The following is a 24828-nucleotide window of genomic DNA, read 5'->3' as shown; positions in this document are numbered from 1 at the left end:
CACATAAAGATTATGAACTTTTCAGTACAATTCCTTTAAAGGGGAGCCACTATTGATTCTGCTCAGTTTGTATAATTATCTTTCGTCTGTTGTGGTACACACTGAAAGAAGGCACTGCACGGCCATATCTCATGTACAGTGGTCCTTAAATTGGGTACAGCCTACTTTTCTCAGGCAGAGAAACATGAGGATTATAAAAATACATTCCTCTGACGCTTACCAATTTCTTCTGCCCAAGCACTACGTGGGTGTCAATAGTTTATGTGCAGGGCTGCAAAAGTCGTGCCCACGAAACACAGACACCAACTAAAAACAGTCAAAAGGATGCACACAGATATAGAGCGGCAAGAGACACAAGACCAGGCCTTGAGAACACAATGTTTTATTTGTTTCTTTTCACTCAATTTATTGTACTTCACAGTAGTTTGCAGGAAGTTGGTGGCTGGCTTCGGTCGTGCTAATTAGAGCATTGTCTGCTTGCCTCTTGCTGAGATCACGAATCGACCTAATTAGGCCTCAGCAGGTGATGCCAGCACGACCAGCAGCATCAGTCTCCATATTTATGTTCGAGTAGCTGTGCATTTCCAACCTTCCGAAGTTTCAGTGGACTTCATTTTGGAATAAGCAATTATTAATGGATTCGGTAATACTTTCCAAATAGTAAACTTCAAGTCAGTAACAGATCTGTGTTGACTCTGCCATACTTTAGTACGTGGAAGTGTCACAAGTATATAAATAACTAGGCTGTACCTTCAGAACCCTGAGCTGCTCTGCCTTTTTCACCTCCCATCCTGGCCTTTTATTGATTTTCTTTATTCAAACAGCCAGGATTGTCACTAAGGCTGGGGCTCAGCTTGAAATGACAATGCTGATGAATTGTCCTCACAGTCAATCACAGGCATATTAGCACTAGGTATAATGGCTGTGGCTCAGTCATGTTACTTACTCTGAGACCTTGGATGGGGCAAGATTTATTCAGGGGTGGTCTCAAGAATAAAGTGAGCCAAATGATGAGGGTCTGCACCCAGGTGGACAGCACCTGGACTGTGGACCTCAATTCTCAGTGATAGGTCATGGTTGCCAAATAGACTTCAGAAGCAAAGGAAAGAGCGTGGGAGAATCTGCAAATGGAAAAAAAACGTAGTGGGCAGTTACAGTAGACTGGAGTCCCGAATAGGCTTTAAATGGCACCTTATTTAGAGCCCACAGCACAGACAACAAACCGCCAGTCAGCCCTTGACAAATCCAGTAATTGACACAGACTAATCACAGGTAACAAAGAGACACAGACAACAGAAGATGAACAAGGGAAAGCTCGAAGTTAATAGGTCTGCCGTTGGCTACCTGCCTTTTGGCTTTCTCAATGCTTGTTTCGTCATCGGTTTTGTAAAAGTTATTGTTGGGGGAGATGCTGTGCCCTTCCAGATATTAATATTAAAAAAAAGAAACATTGGCTAAAAGCAACCAATGTCATATTAACCCATTGCTCTGTAGGGAACTATTTGTAAGCTAAAGTGCTGCTCTTGAAAGAGCAGAATGCCATCACTGATAGTGAAGTTTATGAACAGCCCCCTGCAGAATGCTGCAATGGGCAGAAGAATAACGTGAATGACACAACAACAGACCAATGAATGAACAGGGCTGGCTGAGCTCTCTAGCTTTAGTAAAACCAAAATGTCTTGGTCACCCCAGAGTTACAAAATTAAAATAAGAGGAAGTTAGAAGATTTTAGATTGGGTTCTCTTCACATAAATTACATTGATTACATGAGAATAAAACAGTGTTAGCACACTGCAGTGAGTACACATTCTCAAAATCACACGCCCTGGAGTAAATCTATCTAGTTTACATTTTAGATAAACCCCCTCTTAGTCATTTTAAACTGAGAGATTCAAAGGATCAAGTTTCAGTTATGATTGAATTGATCATCAAATTGCCACTTGAACATAAAGATAATGACCGGGCATTTCACTTGCCGTCGTTATTGTAAATGACTTACACAAACTCCATGCATTAGGACTTTCTTCCACTCAACAGCAAGGAGCGCTAACAAATCAGGCGTTTTTTTGCATGACAATATGACGTTGCCGATGTGGCCTAACGTCCCATGACAACTGTCATGTACTGTGCTTACAGACCTCAAGGCGCTTAAACTGGAAGACACCAATAGCTCTGCAATTATGCAGAGCTTAGAGGAACCGATTGAGTGACTTGCAGGTGGAACCCTTAACGAAGTAAGTCAGTGGGATGGCTGGGCTATGCTCTTAGATTTTGAGACATTACATGACTGGCTCACTAAATAGAGCCACAACCTATTTTCATTTACAGTGTGTGACTACAGGGCCCGCCCGTCTCTAAGACTCTATGGGACTTGATAAAGGAACGATACAAGTAGGATTAGACGCAGTAGTGTTTTCCTTGCATGTGTGACCACAGAGGCTATTGTTTACTTCAAATTTGTTAAGGACAGTTTTCACAGCCCAGACACAATGTGAGATGTATCTATAGTTCAGAAGCAGGTCATGTGCCTGTGTGCTACCACTATACACCCTTGTGTGCACAGAAAGCAATTCTCGCTGGGATTTTGTAATCATATTGATGTGAGAATGGATTTCTCATAATTGTGTCTCTCCTTTAACCCAGAGATTACATAATAGGAAGACGTTCCTCATTTGGATTTGTTTGTAATGCATGTTTGAAGGAAAGCGAATGACATAGTATGATTGTCTAGCAGACAGAGTGCAGAAACACCAATATGCACACAACTAGTTAGGTGTAAAGGGGTTTGGGGTTTTGGTCATGACGAAATCGAATTGACCGTTCTAGACATTGAAAATTGGCTGAAAGATGTAGACCTAAGAGATGTTGGAGTCCTAATAATTACTCCTGCAGCACCACCTTTTGTTTTTAACCTTGCCATAGGATACAATAATACATTCAGGATTTTGAGAAATTCTATTCAAATTTCCTTCCCCCTTAAAAATCAAAAGAGCTCTCTTGTGGTTCAAGGTAGAGCCCACTGAGATACAGAGCGAGGAGAGATGAGCAGTGCAGCGATAGGCCCATAAGATAAAGTTATGAGTGACGGAAGTAGTAGTCACAGGCTTCCCGATTAATCTGAACTGCAATGGATAAGGAGGTTTCAACATAAAATCAAATCAAAGCTAAGAGTCGAGTAACAACTTCTGTACATTAAGGGAGATTAGAAGGCAGTCTAAGAAAGAGGTATGGGTTACAAAGCCAGAGCACATCGCACATGAGTGGGTAACTGCAGTATCCGACAGCAGGCCTTGTTCATGTGCTTCTTTGTGACATATTTATGTTCTGTTGTGGCACTCAAGTTTCATGTGTGTTAGAATGTTTGCTTACAAAACGGTATGCAGTTGAAGCTGACCTCCTCCAGACTGCATACTCTGTGGTGGCTTGACGCCATACTACGTTTGAATAAAGCTGCTGGAGTCATCCCTTGGACCGTCAGCACTGAAGAGCAATTGCTACAATTGTTGGGCAATGAGTTGATTGCCAAGTCACCTACCTGACTCCTCCATGCATGTTATGCCTGGCTGCTTTCCCATTCACACAGCACCTCTACTGGACAAATAAACCTTTCTCTTTCACCTTGAGAACTGTCAGAGGATCAGAGCGTGTCTTCGCTCTTAGTTGTCAGCTCACTTTTCAACAGTCTCCAGTAGATCTTCAATAGCTGCCAAGGTTTGAGATTGCTTATGTGTGACATTTACATCATTTCAGTGTAATTATGAGTGACATTCTACGGCTATGAGTGACACTTTCTCGCAAGCAAAAATCAAGCAATGAAGACGAGGGAAATAAATAAATATCAGAAATGACACTCATTTGAGCAACGAAAAACTCGAAGATCTTAAAATATAGCAGCCTTGTTTTCAGTTTTCTTATGTGTTACATTTCCATTGTTTTAGTGTACTTATGAGTGACATTCTACTACCTAATGTGTGACACTTTAAGTGGCACTTTCTCGCCAGGAAAACCAAGCAATAAAGTCCATATAAAGAGCTCAATACCAGAAATTACCACCTTTTGCCAAATGAAAAGCACTATCACAAATATACGTTCCAATATAACCCCATTAATACCATCTATAGTAGCCTGACCAACCCAGTCCATCCTAACTCCATCAGCAGTATCAGAAACAGCGAGCTCGCCCCAGTGTGCTCAATCCCTATACTACCAAAATTGAAAGAGTTACCCTATAATACAGAATAGGGACAGGGTAATATAAACCAAGGAAAAAGAACAGGTCCCTAGTCTAATGTGTGGATCATGTGTTGCACTGTAATCATGTACATTACTTAATGGAGTTAAACGTATTCAGTATTTAAACATAAACATTAATTACATGTGACTTGTAGATACAGTAAAAACAATAATTAAAAAACAAAAGATTTTTTCATAAAAAGGTATAAATCGATTTTTATTTATTATAACAGTCAAAGATACACATCCATTTTAAAATATTAAAAATATATTAAAAACAATCCATTGTTACAACATGTTCGTGTTGATCATCTGAATAATTAAACTACACAAAAGTCACTATACACACCCAGCAGATCTACCCCTGCTCAAAGTAGCTGCCGTAATCATCTGTGACTGATAGTTAAAGAAGAGAAATGCAGAGAAGCGATGTTAAAAAATAATTACATGGACGATTTTATATAAAATCCTTTTTATCATGTCTGGTCATTTGATGAATGTTAAAATATGAAAGGGAAAGGCGACGACCCTACTAGCCTATCCCAGTCTACCTTAATGCCACTCGCATCCCAGTTCAACCCACCTGTGCCAAGAGAGTCACAAATGCCGACTGACAAGTGTCAGGATGAGCCAGGGTTTCTTCACCGGGCCAGGCAGGGCTGGTGGCCACAAGGCGGTACTCTCTCTGGAGTTCTGAATATTGCGCAAGAGATGCCTTGGCTCCTCATTACTGCTAGGCTCTGACCCCTTATTCTTGCCCCGTGTTTAAATTATATGGTCTCATGGCCAGCCCGTACTGTTAACAACTTTGGAATTGGGGCACACAGTCATGTGTGTCCCAGTGAAACTATGCCTGCCAGCGAGCGTGACCTTCTATATGGTTGCGCATAGACCAAAAGTGTGACTGGTGGCAGCGAGCCAGCACGGCAATAAAACAAAGTGGCTGTGTCTGCCTGGGCTGCTCCATGGTGAACCAGATGCCCAACGTCACAGAGGGGCAGGCGCATTACTGGAACACAACAACAGGGAAGAAGCCGCCCCTGGATCCAAGTGGGCAACTCTGCTGAAAATATGTTAATCCACGCAGAGCTGTCAGAAGACCATGGCCACCCATTTTTCAGTATTTCCCGTCCACTACTTTCAGCCACGCTACAAGAGTGAGGAACAATCATCCCACATTGATGGCCTTGGAATACAAGACTTGCCCCGTTGGCCTAATTGTTTTGTTCCTTCTTCATACTTTCCTCTTGATCCCTTCTGTCACTTTGATGGCAGGTCTGTCTCGCACCACAGGTAAACCCTATCCTGGCAAATTGCGAGACCCTCCTGACACAGACACATGTGATACCCATCACAGATTTCATATTATATGTATCTCCTCTCATGATCCCATCTACCACTAATTTACTCTACATCAATGTTAGGGGCCGCAATTCGCCTAACATAAGGAATCAGATCTGGCGCTACCTTATCAAATAAGATGCAGATTGTATTCCTTCAAGAAACTCCCCTTCTCAAAGAGGACCACCACCAGATGTGCCATATGCACTACCCCTACCACTATTAGTCTCAACTCTCTCTAAAATTGCAGGAGTGGCAATTTATCTAAACCACATATAGGGGCAGAAACCAGTGCATGTCGCCTGAGACCCACAGGTCTGATACCTTAAACTAGTACTGCCTCGAGAAATAATCTCCCTAACCCAATTGAATATTTATGCACCTAACACAGCAAAAGATACATTCATACGCAATACTCTAACTATCCACCTCCAGGATGCTAGCGGACATATAGTAGGGGGCTTTAATCGACCCAGGTATCTTGAGAGGGACAGAATAACCAATGTATATGAAGGCACAGGAGCCATGTCGGCTCTTCGCCAAAAGGAAATAACTGAATGAGACCTACTTGATGCCTGATGTTACATGCACCTAGACAATAATGACTACTCGTACTTGTCACATGTCCATTCATCATAATCTCAAACAGACTACTTACTAATCACCCAATCTCTCTTGCCCACTCTATAATATGTCACGATGTTGGAAATATCGATCTTCGACCATGCACACATGGCTATTATATGGATCGACCAACATCCGACTGGCACACGCTTCCATCCTTGGCTCGTTAACCCTCAAATACTAAGAGACCCGGTAAACAGACAGACCATTGCCACAGCTATCACAGACTATTTCACACACAACACTGAAATCTCCATCTGCAACCACATCACCTGGGACGCTTTCAACCAACCATAAGAGGAACTGTTTTTACCATTGAAATACATAGAGCGTGAGAGACACTATTCGAGGAGTAAAAACTCACAGCAGAAAATTTGCTTATAAAAAAAAAACTCACAGCAGAGATCAAAGCTTGGAATGTATTTATAAACAGAAACCAACAAAACCACAGAGCGCAAACTAGCAAAAGTGCAAGGCCAACTAAAAGTGCACACACCCAATAGTGCAGTCAAAGCCCTCTTGTCAATGGGACAACGCTTCTATGATAAACGTGACAAGGTGGGCTCCTTCTTCACATGCAAAATCAGGCTCCACAGAACCAAACCATTCATCCCTCAACTTCGCAAACCCTCCGGGGAGTGGACTAAAGGGGAATAAGACAAACAAAGCATGAATGAGGACAGGAGGACCCAGTGGACGTACATACATACCTACAAGACTGTGAGTGGCCGCCTCTTGATACTCTATATAAGGAGGCTGTAGAGGCTCCAGTTGACATTACTGGAATACGCCAAGCTCTTAAATCACTCCCTACAGGGACATCTCCAGGCCCCGATGGTCTTACTCCTGACTTTTGCAAAACCTTTCTCCCACTATACACCATGATACTAGCAATAACAATATAGGCCCTCCACCAGGTCTGATATTCTGATAGACCTGAATCAGATTGGACTAATCCGTAATCGGCAGGGAGCACACAACGTTAGAGTTCTAGCACACCAGGTGGACAAAGTCCACTAGAGAAAAATACCAGCCCTACTGCTTTCCCTTGACACCGATAAGGCATTCAATAAGATCAGCTGGGTCTTTCTATAAGCAGTCCTGGTCAAAATCAATGTAGCCCTAAAATGAAAGATAAAATAATGGCCGCTTACTCCACACCCACAGGGGTTGTGCGGATAAATGGACAGCGTACGTCACCAATCCATCCAGCCAGGGGTACAAGACAAAGGTGCTAAATCTCCCCGCTCCTATTTATTGTGGTAGTATAACCCCTTGCAAACTCATGAGTTCGAGGGAATTTTATTTGGGGAACGAGAACATGAAATATCACTTTTTGCAGATGACATACTATTCACCCTAACAAACCCCAGAATGTCCCTGTCAGCTCTGGCTCATAAGTTTGATCAGTTAGAACTCATTTCTGTTTTTTAAATAAACAAGGAGAAATTGCATGTCCTCAATCTTTCACTACAAGCACACAATATACCACCACTGTACACCCAAACCTCATATCAATGGGAAACAACCTCCATATGTTACCTAGGCTTAAACATCACCCTACGTGTGGAGGACTGGTCAAAAATGAACTCGGTGACCTGCAAGAAAAAGCATTTTAGAGGATCTCAGACAGTGGCCCCACTCTACCTTTTGTGCCTAGGATGAATACAAGTGTTTAAAATGAACATTCTTCCCAGACTGCCATAACTCTTCCAGTCCCTGCCAACACCAAATCTCCTGTCAGACATTTCCCTTCTTCAATCTAACATTCGCCCCTTCGTATGGCATAGGAAACAACCCTGTGATTCCAACAAACTATTAATGTTCCCTAGGAACCAAGGAGGGTTGGCATTTCCTAATCTCCTTGATTACTACTGTGCATCCTATTTACGCTACATATCGAAATGGGTGGTTTGAGAACGTGATAAGCACTTGTTGCACATGGACTACTCAGTTGCGTGACGCCTCTTGGGGAACCTCGCGTGGCTCCCAAAACAAAACCGACTTAAAGCGCATGCCTAGCCACTCCCACAAAACATTTCTTGACATTTGGGATCATCTAGCCACCAGGAGAGACTTCACGTTTCCATCTCCGAACACACCCAATGCCAGGAACTCGGACATCACCCCCGCTCTGACTCCAAACTTTATCCCACAATGGTCATTCAGAGAATGCAGGGCTTAAATAGGAACTCTACCTTGGGGACTCCATTAAAACATGTTAAGAATGAAAACAAGACTTCGGTCTTTCCCAAAGCACAAGGCTCCAATAATTCCAACCACGACATTGGACCCTCCAAATACCTAACTCAACTGCAGCAAAACACATCCCTACACCATTTGAAAGCCTGGTTCTTATGCACTCAGGCTCCAAAGGGCAAATATTTTGAACATACAAAGTTCTGCAGCATTCCAGACCTAGATTCTCTCACCAATGTCAAATCAGATGGGAAACAGATCTGTACTCCAGTATTCCACTCAAAGACTGGGACAAATTATGGCGGGATATCCCCAAATCATTACAGAGCATATCACAGCAAGAAACAGTGTACAAACTCCGGCACCAATGATATTTCACTCCAAGCTGAATTCTTTAAATCTTTCTCACCGTGTCAAACATATGTTGCCATTGTGGCAAAGAAGAAGGCACATTCATGCACGTTTAGTGGATCTGTGCACTCATCTAGATATTTTGGAAATAAATTCTAGGTCATATCAAAGGGACCTTAGGGTACCCCCATCCTAGATGAGCTGCTTACATTACTTCTGGGGATGACACCATCATCTCTGAGCGTTTTGACATGGTTTCCATAGGGTGTGGCAGCTGCTAGCCATTGAACAATTCACAGCCACTTTAACATTCAAAGAATATAAATTCTCTTGCATAGGGAAACCACTAACAGACTACATGGCGCAGCTAGAATACCAATACTTCACCCCACAATGCCTCTGCACCCACCACCTCTTTGACGGACACCCTAGATATGGGCTGAATGGGGAATAACTGCACTGCATCTCACAGAATAATGCCCCACTAGGTCTGCAGTCTCATTTACTTTGTAAGTAGTGGGGATATGATACATCGCTTTCAGCCAATTCAAATTAATCTCACCATCACATTGATCGCACAAATTCTCTGCTTTCCTGATCTCCAACAAGAACAGACCGGTTTCCCTTCTCACTCACCCCATATTCCTTCACCTCCCAGTCTCTCTTCTCATTGTTGAACACATTTAGCGAATATTTGTACGGCAACTCCATGTAATTGTGACTGTGACTGGACATCAGCTACATGCGGACATGTTTATAGTTATATGCATAAAACAATCAAAAGGTTTAAACAAAAAGAATTTGGCTCACTCAATTTGTGCAAAGATTCTCATCAATGTAATTGTTGCCTTTCCTGTTCCATTATGTGACAGTGGGAACATTAAGAGTTTATGATAGGTCCCATTTCCAACTACATACCTCACTGAAATCTCTTAAAGTGAACAACCATCCACATGAAACCCAGTGCTATTTTTTTTCAACAGTGGAATGTCTTTATTTGATAGCAGTTAATCCTCTATCAAAAATGGTTGCAGTGTTTTTCTTGGCCTGGTCACATTTACCGTGGTGGATGAGTACTGCGCCTAACCATACACTACTAGCATCAACAAAGACTGTACATTCACTGTTTTCCCAAAATGCTGTCAAAACTGATGCTACATTAACCTTGCCTTTAAGTTTTTGTAAATCTATGCTCACGTCTTGGGTCTACTCAATCTTGACATTTTCTCTATAAAGGACCTCGCAGACTCAGTTAAATATAAAACCCATTGACAAAACTGGAATAATAACCATAAAGGCCTGAAAATGAAACCAAATGGTCTATATTTTTGGGACAAGGTACTTCCCTAATTGCTCAAAGCAACACAATCTTTAGTTTGATTTTACAATAAATGATACTGTGTCACAAGTATTCTACCTTTTAACACCCACATTTTCATTTGTTCAAGTGAAGTTTCATCCCCTTTGATTGTAAGACTTGCAAAACCATTTCAGAGGTGTGGCAAAAGCCTTCACTTTCATTTAATGCGAAAATGATTTCACTCTGCCTCCTTCTTTCCTAAAAAATCATCTGTGAGTTTTCCCAAACACGAAAAACTTTACTCTACGTTGGGAAGACACAACAGAAATGGGACAAGGAGTACCAGGTCTAAATATCACTCTCAAATTACCTTGATGAGGTAATCCTTCTAAATGTTGACCTTTTCTAGCATGACAGACTTCTCCCAATACTCTGTTACACCTGACTTGGTGTTACTAATGAAATAACCCACCATATTAATAGTGTTACCATAATACAAAACATATTACATATCTGGTTATTTTAAAAACATTTCAGACAAACGTTGTTCAAAGAATTCACACAAAATAATAATATAAGCTGACTCAGAATTTACTATGACTGTTAATTAACTATAATTAATAAATATTGATGTATTATCAATTATTTAATTGATAATTATGTAAATTGTGAAACTATATTATTAAGTTACATTTTTGAAGTGGGTGGGTTAGTTTGTATAGGAATAGAGTTTGATGTTAATTGAGTAATAGTTAATTACTAATTATTAATTTTAAAAGACATATTTAAGTTATTGATACATTTTAAAAATAGTTCATATTTTAACTTTTTAGGCTAGATATTAGGTGTGCTTATAAGAGAAGGGGTGGGAAGCTATTCAAAATATTTAAAAAAAATCTATATACATTTATTAAAAATTGTTTATTATTTAATATGTTAATTGTGTTATACTTTTTAATATCGATTACATTTTAATTGTTGCTGTTAGTTTGTGAGAATATAGTGTGGAATTTTAATTACATTAATAATTGTTCTAATTGATAAGTATACAATAATGTAATAATTTTGTAATTTGTTAAATTCCTGTTAAAATTTAACCATATAACTTTTATATTCAAAATGTTATATTTTTGGATATTCGAGAGATGTTTAAATATGTTTTTGTTTGACGTGAACTACTCTCTCTCTACTGTTGTCCAGACTGGAGTGGGAATAGTAAATTCTACCCCTCCGGTGTCCAACGCTTTCCCTACTGTTGCATAGACTGGAGTGGGAATAGTAAATTTTACCCCTCCCCCTACCACCCCCAAGGTGTCCACCACTTTCCCTACTATTGCACAGTCTGGAATGGGAATAGTATATTTTACCCCTTCAGAGTCCAATGTTCTCCCGACAGTTGCATTGACTAGAGTGGGAATAGTACATTTTCCCCCTCCAGAGTCTAACGCTTTCCCTACTGTTGAATAGATTGCAGTAGAATACTATATCTGTTTTTCACAGGTGTTACTACTTTTGCCAATATTGTTTACATTTATGTAGTATTAATATTTGTTTACATTGATTTTTTTTGTACATTATTTGAATATAGATATATATAATATTTTATATATTTTTTAATTATTTTTAGCAAATGTATTTTTGTGCAATTTGTTACTTATTTTCTGTTTATCTGTGTGTATATATATATATATATATGCTTTTGTTAGTAATTTAAAAAAACATGAAAAATGTAAAATATGATTTCTTTAAATTATGGTGTCATGTGATATATGTAGATACAAATATAGAAACATATTTATGTGTACATTTTTATTAAATGATATATTTATCTATAGTATAAAATGTTAATAAAATTAATGTATTTTATATTATAGTTATGTTATATATTAAAGTATTTAATATTTACTATTTTAACATATATATTTCTAGTAGAAATCAATATTTTTGTATTTTTTAACAATATTAGTGTAAGACTATATATTTTTTCAATATTTTTGCAATTTCCTTTTTGACACTGTATATTTGTAGCACGATATTTGTGGTCTCAATATTCTGTCAGTAAACTGCTACATAAGATTCAACATGTTCTTGTGGTAACTGATAAAGAGCATAGAATCTGTGTCTCTTCATCGCAATATGTAGCTAATCTATGAAGCGTAATTTAAGGTGATCCATATCTTCAACAAATTTGTTAGCAGCTCCTACAGAAGTATGTGGTGGTGGATTACATCCAAGTAAATGCTCAAAAACATTTTGGGCATCAATAATAGTGCCTTTTTCGCTTCGATATCAAAAGAATTGCCATCTTCAGGGATTGAGTAACTTAAAAGTCTTGTACTAGGTTTCACATTTTATAGTGGGTTCTACAGGATTCTCCCAAAATCATGGTGGTGGACTGCAAAATTGCATTTTTTTTAAATCAGTACTCAGATATGTCGAATCAAAATGACAAGGTGTAAAATATAGATAGTTTGGTTAGAAATAAATACCGTAAATCAGTTTGATGTGATACAATTACATTACAATGACAAACAGGCAAATCCCACAGTTTCTTTTCTCTTGTTCTGCACACACAGGCAAGCTTCAGAGGTAATTTGATCCCGTTTCATTTACTAATAGGGTGATTATTAAGAGAAGCCTGGTCGCAATTCACGCAGTCAGTCTTGTGGAGGCAATGGGTCTGTGTCCTTCCTTGATATGCTTTGCTGCACGCAGACTTAGAAGAGCCTGAACACTGTTGATGCGGCCATTCTGAGTCAAAGCTCTGACACTGGAAAGACAGAGACAGCTTGCATTCACAGAGGAGTTGAAGGTATAGCAGGTCTCAAGAAGTTAACACAGAAGAGGACTGCTGAATGTGGTTGTTATTAGCCACTGATGCGGCAAAGCGACATAGCAGGCCAGGTGCGGAGATGGCAAAAGAAGGCAAAGAGGATCTGTTTACCTGAAGAAGAATGGTAGCTGCTAGAGTTCAAATAGAGCCACAATGAGGCCCCAGAACAAGCTAACCCCTACCCTTTATTTATTGCCCTGCAACAACATGGCCGGCCCATCGATGAGTCCTTGACAATTTCAGTAACTGAAACAGAACAATTACACGCAACAAGAGAAAGAACAAAGATTGTAAGACAAAAACAATGGTAAGCAGGATTTAACAATACACATAGCTGCAACAGTATTCTGGTAAACTGTAGCCAAAGGGGACTAAGGACTCTATTATGTCTTTGGGGGTCCTACAGTGGACGGGTGCAATGTGCTGTCTGCTGTACGACTGCCAAAGCTGTGGTGTTGCTGCCCACCAGAATTGGACTTCAATCCTCGTCTGGTGGACGGTCCTGCAGCGGTCTGACAGTGGTGGTCTATGATGGTCAAAGAAGAGCCTCACATGCAGACTGCCGCTGCCAGAGCTCCGACTACACCATCCTGAATGGTGTGGCATACATGCCACACCATGCAGGAAATGGGGGTGCTAATACGGGGACGCACGGGGCACTACATGTGCCTCTGCAGCCCCCCTAGGCCTAATTCTGACAGGAGGCCCTGGTAGGAACCCATTTATTGACATTCTGCCACCCTTTTCACGGTAGGTTAACCCATGAAAAGGGCGGTGAAATTGCAACTCGGAATATGCTCAGCGGTGCAGGCTGAGGCACTGCCAGAATATTCCGGCCGAAGAAAGACGGCAGGACCAGCAGGATCCTTGATCCCGACTGTGCCGGTGGTCCGACCGCCACACTCATAATACTGCTGGTGGGCCTGCTATGTGGCGGTGGTTGGACTGACACAACGGGTTCGGCGGTCATATGGAGCGCCAAACTCTTAATAAGGCTGTTAGTCTGCACATAAAATGAGGGAGGCTGTTGCTGATTAGGCGATCCATATTCCAAGGATAGGTTCATCAGCTTGCAAGAGGCACAGGAGATGTTTAGTGTGTGGCATGTCAGTTTTTGCAATATGCCAGGCTTGCTGGTTTGGGACTTGATTCCCTGAGAAGACCCCTCAAACAGAAACCCTTCAGACAATCCTTAGTTTGGGCACTGGTGGACATTTTAATGACCTGGCTTGATAAAGCATTAAAATCGAATAGGGTAAAAACGCCCTTGAAATCCAGATAGGCCTGAGAAGATGAACTAGACGAAAGGTATCACAGATGGGGCTTGGAAGAGGGCTTATGCGCTGATTAAGTGGGTCTCCGGCAATACAAGATTTAAACTGATCCATTTTCAACTACATTCATCCACATAAACTTCACCCCTATTAAGCAGAGTAGAATGTATCCATGTCGACCAGCCACTTGTCTATGGTGTGGGTTGGGGTGAGCCACTTGCTTCCATCTTACCCCGGGATCTTAGCTTATTGGCAGGAGGTTCAGAAAGCGACAGACCTGGAGTTTGACTTGTTGCCGCGGTCATGCTAGGACTAATTTAAAAAACTAATAACAATAGAATTCAGCTCAGATTCTCAAAAAAAGATGGCTAGCCATGGGGTTGTTTGGGACTAGAAGCCCTGCGATGTCTTTTTGGGTTAAGGACACAACTGAGTGGGCGCTAGCTGAAGAAATAAAATCAGACTGTCCTGGAAGGACGATATAGGGGCCGACAACTTGGCCAGCCATACAGATACTTTGGAGACAATTGAGGGTGATGAATACCGAGACATAAGACCGTAGGCACAATCACAGACCTCAGATGATGGATTATAGGCATGTACAGTTAGGGCAGCGATTAAGAGCAGTGCATCAGGGAACTTGGCAATGCCCAAGGACTTTAAGGCATGAATTACTGAATAGTCAATGTATCGCAGGGGGGAGATCAACAGCTGGCATTGAAGACTACTGCATTCTAGAATTAAAGGTGTACGTGGAGATATGCAACACTGTGTTTAATGCGTTTTATATTCGACTATACCTTGTAAAATGAGAAAAGAAATATTTTTAAAAAATAAGGGAAGCTCTGAAGTAATTGCCGTGTATGCTGCTGCATTCTGGGGTTATGTCAGAGTGCACTGGATAAATAAAACTAAGCTGTTCGTCCACACTTCGGTGTTCCATCTAGCATACCAGCCCAGCAGTGATGAAGTGGGCTGCTAAGGGTATTTACTAAATAGAGGATCAAGCTGCCATTAAACCCTTTTATTGTGCATTGAGATGTGGTAGAATGTACACACTCGTCGGAATAGAAGTGTTTTAATGTGGATTTCTGTTCCTATAGTCAACAGCCAACTTTTCGCAGTCAGTGTATGTCTGATTCCCCTTCTCATTGCCTGGCCGATTGTCTTGTTCACCCAAGAGCATGTACAATCCCTCCTCCCAACCTCTCCACTACCAGTATCAAAAACATCATGCCATCAAACGCTTGCCAATGGCATCCCAGACCAGCATATCCCCTAGAAATGGTGCAGCCAAATTTCCTAAAAAGTGAATACATGTTTATTTCATACAATATGTTCCCTGAAAACACTGTTGATTGGAGACGTTATGACATGAATGCATTGTGGGGTGGTATGTGACCCAGCATACGCATGTTGTGCCCCCAATATTTTTGGGAACACAACAGAGGCATGGCAGAATACGTGTGAAACTTGAAGTAGCTAAATGAGCTAGGACATAAGGCTCGCCGTATACAGAGTTAAGAACTGGGTCAACCAAATTACAAAGACGACCGAATAATATTAAAAAGAATTGTTGAGAGCGATTTCATCCAGTGAGGTGTTAATAATGAAAAAGTAAAAACCATTCATTAGGCCTAGGAGCAAAGAATTGCTCATGCCAAAAAACTCCATGGGTAGCAGTCCGAGACACTTAAATTAAATAACATTTGGGAAAGATAAAGAGCAGCCATCAAACAATAAGACAAGTAAATAGTTAACTAGCAACTAAGCATGAAATCATATGAAAAACCCATAACAATGTATGCGTTGTAACCATGTTAGATGCAATGATAGTGTGCCCTTAAAAACGCTTATTGACCATCATTAATCCTAAACACTATCAACACGCATTAGATAGTCATTTTAAGACACATGAAAATGCTTATGCTACTATAACAAGGACTAGATGTAGTTAGATTGGATTTTAAATAGTGTTATGAAGTGTACACGTGCATAAAAATATAACGTTGTGGTTGGTACACATGAATGAATCTTAACGTCTTAACGGCGGCCGCGATTTTGCGGAAGTGCAGCACTTCCTCAAAACGGGCGGGGCCGCGCCGGCCATTGGCGGACGGCAGCACTGGGGAGGTAGTGCTGCCGTCGGCCAATGGCAGCACGGAACGGGTTAAATACCAAAGAAAGGTCAATATTTTGAACATAATTCAAAAGGCATTCCATTCAGATTTCAGATAATATGGCAAATCACTGGATGGGTGACATACAAGTGACTCTTTGTGCAGACACGCGCACTCACCTGTAGGCAGCGCTGCAGGTGTCCTTGTATTCTTGGAGCTTCACGCACACCATGTTGAGGAACTGGTCAGAATATGCACTTAGGTCATGCATCAGGTTCATTAGGTCCTGCACTGTCTTCTCCACAATGACCGTGCTCTGTGAAAAAACACGATACAGAAAAGGAAGCATTATTTTGATTTTACCCACAAGGAAAGTAGTAAAAGTAGGCAAGCAAAATAGTGAAGAAGATTCAACCAAACATTAACCACTTTTGGTCTGTAAGTTTCACCACTTGAATGGTAAATCCAGCGACTACTATCTACTGAGTATGAGAATGAACCAATCCATCAGTGCCAAGCTCTACTATAACTTCTAAATCCAACAGCAAATATCGTCCCAAAAAAGCACTGAAATGCTCGCAAAATGTACAAAATAACAAAACAAGGAAAATCGGTAAAGCCAATCGAAAGATGACTGAGATCTGTGTTCTTAAGAGTCCTAATTGGTTTCTAGCAGCCACCAAGGTTAGCTTCAAACGTAATATGCAAAGCACGGCACAGGGAGACAGCCAAACTACTTGCAATACTAGGGTTTATGAAGACAGTGGCTGTAACAGCTCAACAGCACGGTATTCAAGGCATAAGAGGTGCTGATGGCTTCAATGGTATTGGTGTCGCTACTAAGTCGAACATTGTTAAGAAGAGAAATACAGGATAAATTCCATAGATTTCTAAGTAGTACTGTTCTTTGTTTCATCTCTCAATGCGAAGTTATACCGTCAGATTGTTCTGTGGAAGCAACACAGGGCAATAACAATGCCTAGCTGGAACATGTTTTGCCCCTGGAGCTTTTTCAAGGCAAAATATCATCCCATTTGTCATTTATACAACACTAGGCATAATGCTATCCCCAACTTTATCTATCACACGCAAAGACACGCCTAGACAAGGCTGCAGTGAAATTTTGGGGAATACAGGTGGTAATACTGCTCTCTCTTTTCTTTATCCGTCTGTCATCTGACATTATGCATAAGCAAGGTTCGTGACCTCAAGCAGAACATGGTGAGTTTGTCATTTTTGCGACCGCCATTGCGCAAAGGCAGTCGCTTGTTTATATTTGCATTGCGCTTTGTAATTTGTTTTGTGTACGGAACGGATTGTGTTTGTATATTGTTTACGTATCTAGATTTACATTTTATATTGTAATAATGTGCTTACTTTTTAAACACTGATGTTGCGTTTGTGGGTTTCTAATTTTGTTGCTTTTTTGAAAACTTGAAACAATTATCTGCTTTGTAGCTGGGTGAATGGTAGATTTAATTTTTCGGTATGTTTATATGGTGTTAAATGTGTTTCATTGGTATTGGAAGGGTTGCATGGCTTTCTATTACATTTATTTATTTATGGCACAATCCGATCCAAACCTAAAACAAGCATTTGCAATGCAATAGGTCTCGCATTTACGCAGGTTTGAGCTATTGGCATTATAAATGTCAATGCATTTTATTTATGTTTTGGTTTTTAAAACATAAATAAAAGGCATTGTCATTTACAATACCAATAGCTTAAACTTGTGTAAATGCGAGACCTATTGCATTGCAAATGCTTGTTTTAATTGGTCTATCTGAGCTATGGATCTGAGGTCTCAGTAATAATGCAGAGTCCGATGGCATAATACCACCACAATGCTGGTAAAAAGGAGCCTGGTGCCAGATTATACAGGTAACTACAGAGGTCAGAGAGGTTAGGTGCACAGAAGCCAATCTCTGCGGTTCCATTAGCATGTCCACACCTCCCTATGGTGAACTACTGACTGTGATGACATAACTGCGAGGGGCGGCCAGAGCTTTTCTACCATTCCTAGTACAAAGCAATTCCTATGCACAATCAAGCATCACAGGAAGTTTCAAGTTTACCCTGGACTGCTTGAGTGGGCCCAATCTGACTCTATAATATATGGCTCATAATGACTGACTCAGATCTACAACCATGGAAGAATGTTACCATCTCCTCAGTCTGTCATTATAGATGAATACATGTATCCACTGGAGACCTTCCTATGCTAAGGTTTTCACTAACCAGAAAAATAAAGAGTATATTGTAGGCTAAAAGTAACCAGAACCACTGATAATTATCCTAAGAACCACACAGTATTTATTTTCTGTGGCATTGGAACCTGAGCCTGGTCTCCTTCGCTATCAGATTACTAGTCATCATGAACACCTCTTCGGCCCAATATGTAAGTAGTCCTTAGTGTTTCTTGATAACTACTTTAGGGGTATTTTATACAGTATGATGTCCAATATCAGCTGTTTTACTTTGCACTGGCACTAGGGTCATCAGACAAAAGGGTAGGAATCCCATTGACACTCATCTCTGACCTGGTAAAAGAGCAGCCATCTCCAAAGGACTTAATGGAGGACTGTTAAGTTAGACAGCTAGAATCAGTCTATTCTGGACTCGCACATTAAGACCCTACCTCCTGTGAGAGTGCCCTAAATCCCGCCCACTTCGAATCTAGGTATTAGGGGGTATTTCAGGCTAGGGAGACAAGGGCTTGATTTTCTGTGCTCTCCTCTTGGTGGGGTAGACCTAAGAGGCCAGTGCTTCATTTGTAAAAGAATGACAAGGCGGTGTAGTCTTAAATTGGCATGAGTTTCAAAACTGGACTAGAGTCACATCCTACAACAGATTCTATATGCATCAATATCTGTCCCTATCCTATGGCAACACTCCACCCTATTTACCATGTTATGTATAGTAGTAATGACTGAAAGTCTTTAAGCATCTGCAACAAAGAGAGAGGACCGATGGGTAGGAACCATATAAGGTGGAAACTTTTCAAGTGAAATATTTCAATAAACTAGTAACAATCTGCTTTCCCCTCAAACATCTGTACTTCCGAAATGACTTTGCGATGGGTTGGTGAAGTACTACTTACACAGGCTAAATTTATGAAATGACTGAGCAATGCATTGTTAAGTACCGCTTACACAGGCTAAATTTAGAAAATGATTGAGCAATGGATTGGTGTAGTACCACTCACACAGGCTAAATTTAGGAGGCAATTGAACAATGGATTGGTGTAGTACCACTCACACAGGGCAAATTTAGGAGGCAACTGAACAATGGATTGGTGTAGTACCACTCACACAGGGCAAATTTAGGAGGCAACTGAACAATGGATTGGTGAAGTACCACTCACACAGGGAACATTTAGGAAATGATTAAGCAATGGATTGGTGAAGTACCATTCAAACAGGCTGAATTTAGGAGAAGATTGAGCAATGGATTGGTGAAGTACCACTTACACAGGGCAAATTTAAGAAATGATTGAGCAAAGGATTGGTGAAGTACTACTTAACAGGGCAAATTTAGGAAATGATTGAACAATGGATTGGTGAAGTACCACTTACACAGGGCACATTTAGGAAATTATTGAGCAATGGATTGGTGAAGTACCATTTACACAGGGCAAATTTAGGAAATGATTGAGCAATGGATTGGTGAAGTACCACTTACACAGGGCAAATTTAGGAAATGATTGAGCAATGGATTGGTGAAATACCACTTACACAGGGCAAATTTAGGAAATGATTGAGCAATGGATTGGTGAAGTACCACTTACAGAGGGCAAATTTAGGAACTGATTGATCAATGGATCGGTGAAGTACCACTTACACAGGGCAAATTTAGGAAATGATTGAGTAATGGATTGGTGAAGTACCACTTACACAGGGCAAAGTTATGAAATGATTGAGCAATGGATTGGTGAAGTACCACTTACACAGGGCAAAGTTAGGAAATGATTGAGCAATGGATTGGTGAAGTACCACTTACAGAGGGCAAATTTAGGAACTGATTGATCAATGGATCGGTGAAGTACCACTTACACAGGGCAAATTTAGGAAATGATTGAGCAATGGATTGGTGTAGTACCACTCACACAGGCTAAATTTAGGAGGCAACTGAACAATGGATTGGTGTAGTACCACTCACACAGGGCAAATTTAGGAGGCAACTGAACAATGGATTGGTGAAGTACCACTCACACAGGGAACATTTAGGAAATGATTAAGCAATGGATTGGTGAAGTACCATTTACACAGGGCAAATTTAGGAAATGATTGAGCAATGGATTGGTGAAGTACCACTTACACAGGGCAAATTTAGGAAATGATTGAGCAATGGATTGGTGAAGTACCACTTACACAGGGCACATTTAGGAAATGATTGAGCAATGGATTGGTGAAGTACCACTTACAGAGGGCAAATTTAGGAACTGATTGATCAATGGATTGGTGAAGTACCACTTACACAGGGCAAACTTAGGAAATGATTGAGCAATGGATTGGTGTAGTACCACTCACACAGGCTAAATTTAGGAGGCAACTGAACAATGGATTGGTGAAGTACCACTCACACAGGGCCAATTTAGGAAATGATTAAGCAATGGATTGGTGAAGTACCATTCAAACAGGCTGAATTTAGGAGAAGATTGACCAATGGATTGGTGAAGTACCACTTACAGAGGGCAAATTTAAGAAATGATTGAGCAAAGGATTGGTGAAGTACTACTTAACAGGGCAAATTTAGGAAATGATTGAACAATGGATTGGTGAAGTACCACTTACAGAGGGCAAATTTAAGAAATGATTGAGCAAAGGATTGGTGAAGTACTACTTAACAGGGCAAATTTAGGAAATGATTAAGCAATGGATTGGTGAAGTACCACTTACAGAGGGCAAACTTAGGAAATGACTGAGCAATGGATTGGTGTAGTACCACTCACACAGGCTAAATTTAGGAGGCAACTGAACAATGGATTGGTGAAGTACCACTCACACAGGGAACATTTAGGAAATGATTAAGCAATGGATTGGTGAAGTACCATTCAAGCAGGCTGAATTTAGGAGAAGATTGACCAATGTATTGGTGAAGTACCATTTACACAGGGCAAATTTAGGAAATGATTGAGCAATGGATTGGTGAAGTACCACTTACACAGGGCAAATTTAGGAAATGATTGAGCAATGGATTGGTGAAGTACCACTTACAGAGGGCAAATTTAGGAACTGATTGATCAATGGATTGGTGAAGTACCACTTACACAGGGCAAAGTTAGGAAGTGATTGATCAATGGATTGGTGGTGCACCATTCACACAGGCTAAATGTAGGAGATAACTGAGCAGTGGATTGGTGAAGTACTACTCACACAGGCTACATTTAGGAGACGATTGAGCAATGGATTGGTGAAGTACCACTTACACAGGGCAAATTTAAGAAATGATTGAGCAAAGGATTGGTGAAGTACTACTTAACAGGGCAAATTTAGGAAATGATTGAACAATGGATTGGTGAAGTACCACTTACACAGGGCAAAGTTAGGTAATGATTGAGCAATGGATTGGTGAAGTACCACTTACACAGGGAAAAGTTAGGAAATGATTGAGCAATGGATTGGTGAAGTACCACTATACAGAGGGCAAATTTAGGAACTGATTGATCAATGGATTGGTGGTGCACCATTCACACAGGTTAAATGTAGGAGATAACTGAGCAGTGGATTGGTGAAGTACTACTCACACAGGCTACATTTAGGAAATGATTGAGCAATGGATTAGTAAAGTACCACTTACACAGGCTTAATTTAGGAAATGATGGAACAATGTATTGGTAAAGTACTATTCATACGGGCTAAGCCAGAAAATGACACATATATTAACATTTCCAGGTAAGATATGTCAGCATTATTTGTAAAGTATCACTCAAGCTCATCTTGAAGAGACACCTTACGTATTTTTCACCTTCATTACTGCTCACCAGAGGAATACTATACAGTCAAGACATGTTGCAAGCAAGGTACAGAAAACAAGTGTTAACTAAAGAGCTAAAAAACCTATAAATGCACAAATAATGTTATGGTACACATACATGTACAGTGTGAATTACGTCACTGCCTTGTTGTGGTCCAGTGCCTTCTTAACCTCATTTTGATGATTTCTAAATAGACGGAATTTGACTGGGTTAATTAGCTGTAACATCAGCTGTGTGCTTGTGGTAGTATTGCAAACAATAGGTCCATGGGTAATGCAGTCTAATGGTGTGACTGGAGGTTTTGCAAAAGCTTCTAGGACTATCAGGTTTATTTGGCTTGCCAAATGTCTAGTATGTTGTGTGAGTGCAATTCTGGAGTTAGTAGTGCTACTAGGAGCCTTAACAGCGATCTACTGTCATATCTGGGTTTGGCTGGGAGGTTTAGCGGGTTTTCTATCACGAGTTCTGTTGTTAGTTGGTGTGTAAAGCATTGTCTGGGTGTGTGCTGTTGGGAGTATGGTATTACGGAATAATGTGCCATATTGATGCAGGGTTGGATGTGTATAAAGTGTCCTAAAATTGTTTTGGATTTTTTTGCGGGTGCGGTTCCCAAACAGTTAGTGCTATTATAGTCCTGTTAATTTCCAAGTATATGAAACATCAATGCAGTACGGAATGTGTGTGATTTGTTTTAAGGGGTCGTGTGGCACGTTTTCATATGTGTCGTTTGTAGTGGAAAGTCCTGTTGGCATCACATACTACGATATGGCATATTTGCACTGTACTGTTTGAGTTGAGTGCTTTTAGGGCACTATCACTGTGGTTTTATGTGCTTCTGGGGAGGCATGTGATATGCTCTGTTTAGAGTGTTCTGTTGGGTATTGGGCTTTCCTGTGCATCAGTGAACACAGGCCAAGCTTAACAATTACAGGCGAGAAGAACACAGAGAAGACATTCTGGTGGAGATGAAGCACTAATTATGTGAGGGCACTTTCAATTCGGCAAAATAGACGGAAGAGCTCTAGAAGGGTCTGGTTCTTGTTGAACCATGGACGCGATACACATCAGTCCATCATCCAACACTCTACTTTCCTTATTCACTCCAAGTGTCTGTACTCTAGCATTCAACACAGGATTGGATTAGTAGCCTACTACACGGAGCGAGCAAGAATGAGAAAATAAGCACTTAAAATTCAAGGAGGGTCCTATATTAAAGCTTTGCAAGGCACCAGCCTGCAAGGGAGAGCTTATTGCTTTACAAGGAACACCTACCTGACTGTGGCAGAAGCATCATAAATATATTGGTCTGCATATAGAACGTGGTGGTGTGTAGGTGCGGGTTGAGACTGGGCGGCCGGGAAGAGATGGGATAATTTGGGTGGAAGCAGGTGTGTAGTAGCAGTAAAGAGGGAAATCATATCCAGCTTTTATTAAGGGCTTTTCTTTCAACAACCGCTTCCTCTATGCAAGAAGGGGGCTGGTGACTGATCAGAGATAATTCCACCGGACCTACACTCTTCTGAAGTAGATGGCCACTCTGCAGTGCACACTGTGAAACTACAACACAAGGGCGTCTGACAAATCACTTTGTGGCGATAGATCTAAACATAGCTAGGATTTCTATTCTGCTGTGCGTTCAGCAGCAGTTGCAACATAAGAGGGGTCAGCTCTGCATGAGTCCATGTGGAAAGGGCTCAATTGACAGGGCACATTACACAAAGGTAGATTCACTCACAAACGATGTTGCAGGGGTTGCAGAAAATAATATTTGTCAATTCATTAGCAATATTGGATGATATAACTCAATTCCTAAGGAACATTAAAACAACAGCGATGAGAAATTTGAGCACGGACACAGATAGGAGTGGGACTGATGGGAGGCAATGTGGTGCACAAACCATGCTGATGCCCCCACCACTCTGCAATGACAGCTGAAACATCTTCCATCATGAAGATGAAGAAGCCCATTAAGTTAATCCTCCAAAAATTGCCTCCTACCGAATCACTCCAGGAAGGAGACGCTATAAGTGATGACCCGAGCATTAGGATGATAGCAGCACCTCGGCCTCCTGCTGGTTTACTGCTGTTTGTATACTAGGAGAGATCCCCATTAGCATCATCCCTAATGTACCTCCATTACAGCAGCAGAGCACAGCATTTTCCCCCACAAGTTTATTTTGGTATTTGCTGAATTTTTTATTTTCTAGTCACAGTTTTTAGATGCGTCTGTCTGAGTGGAGAACTATTTTTCATTTTGATTGTAGAAAAACATCCAAGAGATGCTAAAATGTAATTTATGTCCTATTGGTGTTTAATTCATCGCCCAACCTCCAGCTGCAGATGCTTTCACAGCGACAACCCGCCTGCGTCTCTTTGCACTGCAGGGTTTGCTTCGATTCCATGCACATAATAATCCCCATCTTGATACCGGTGCTGAGCCAGAATATCAGTTTGGAGCTAATGACAAATGTCTTCCAGTGGCCCCATTTTCACAGATTTTGTAACATCATTTTTGAAAACAGTAACCAATTTCCACAAGTGGATCCACTCTTTGCTTTGAAGAGACTATGAAAAAC

The 24828-nt window shown here is 40.8% G+C and overlaps 1 protein-coding gene across 1 annotated transcript in view; it reads right to left on the bottom strand.

The window, feature by feature from the left end:
• The window catches only part of EXOC4 (exocyst complex component 4), a 1743085-nt gene that overhangs the window by 396252 nt on the left and 1322005 nt on the right, over positions 1-24828 (bottom strand). Inside the window, exon 12 of the mRNA XM_078677470.1 lies at positions 16455-16591. Within this exon, the coding sequence (XP_078533596.1) occupies positions 16455-16591 (137 nt within the window). The remainder of the gene's footprint in view (positions 1-16454; positions 16592-24828) is intronic.

This window comes from Lissotriton helveticus, chromosome 1_1 (genome assembly GCF_964261635.1).
Source record: "Lissotriton helveticus chromosome 1_1, aLisHel1.1, whole genome shotgun sequence".
NCBI lineage: Eukaryota > Metazoa > Chordata > Amphibia > Caudata > Salamandridae > Lissotriton > Lissotriton helveticus.
The sequence above is the reverse complement of the archived record's forward strand: the minus strand, read 5'-3'. Positions and strand labels throughout refer to the sequence as shown.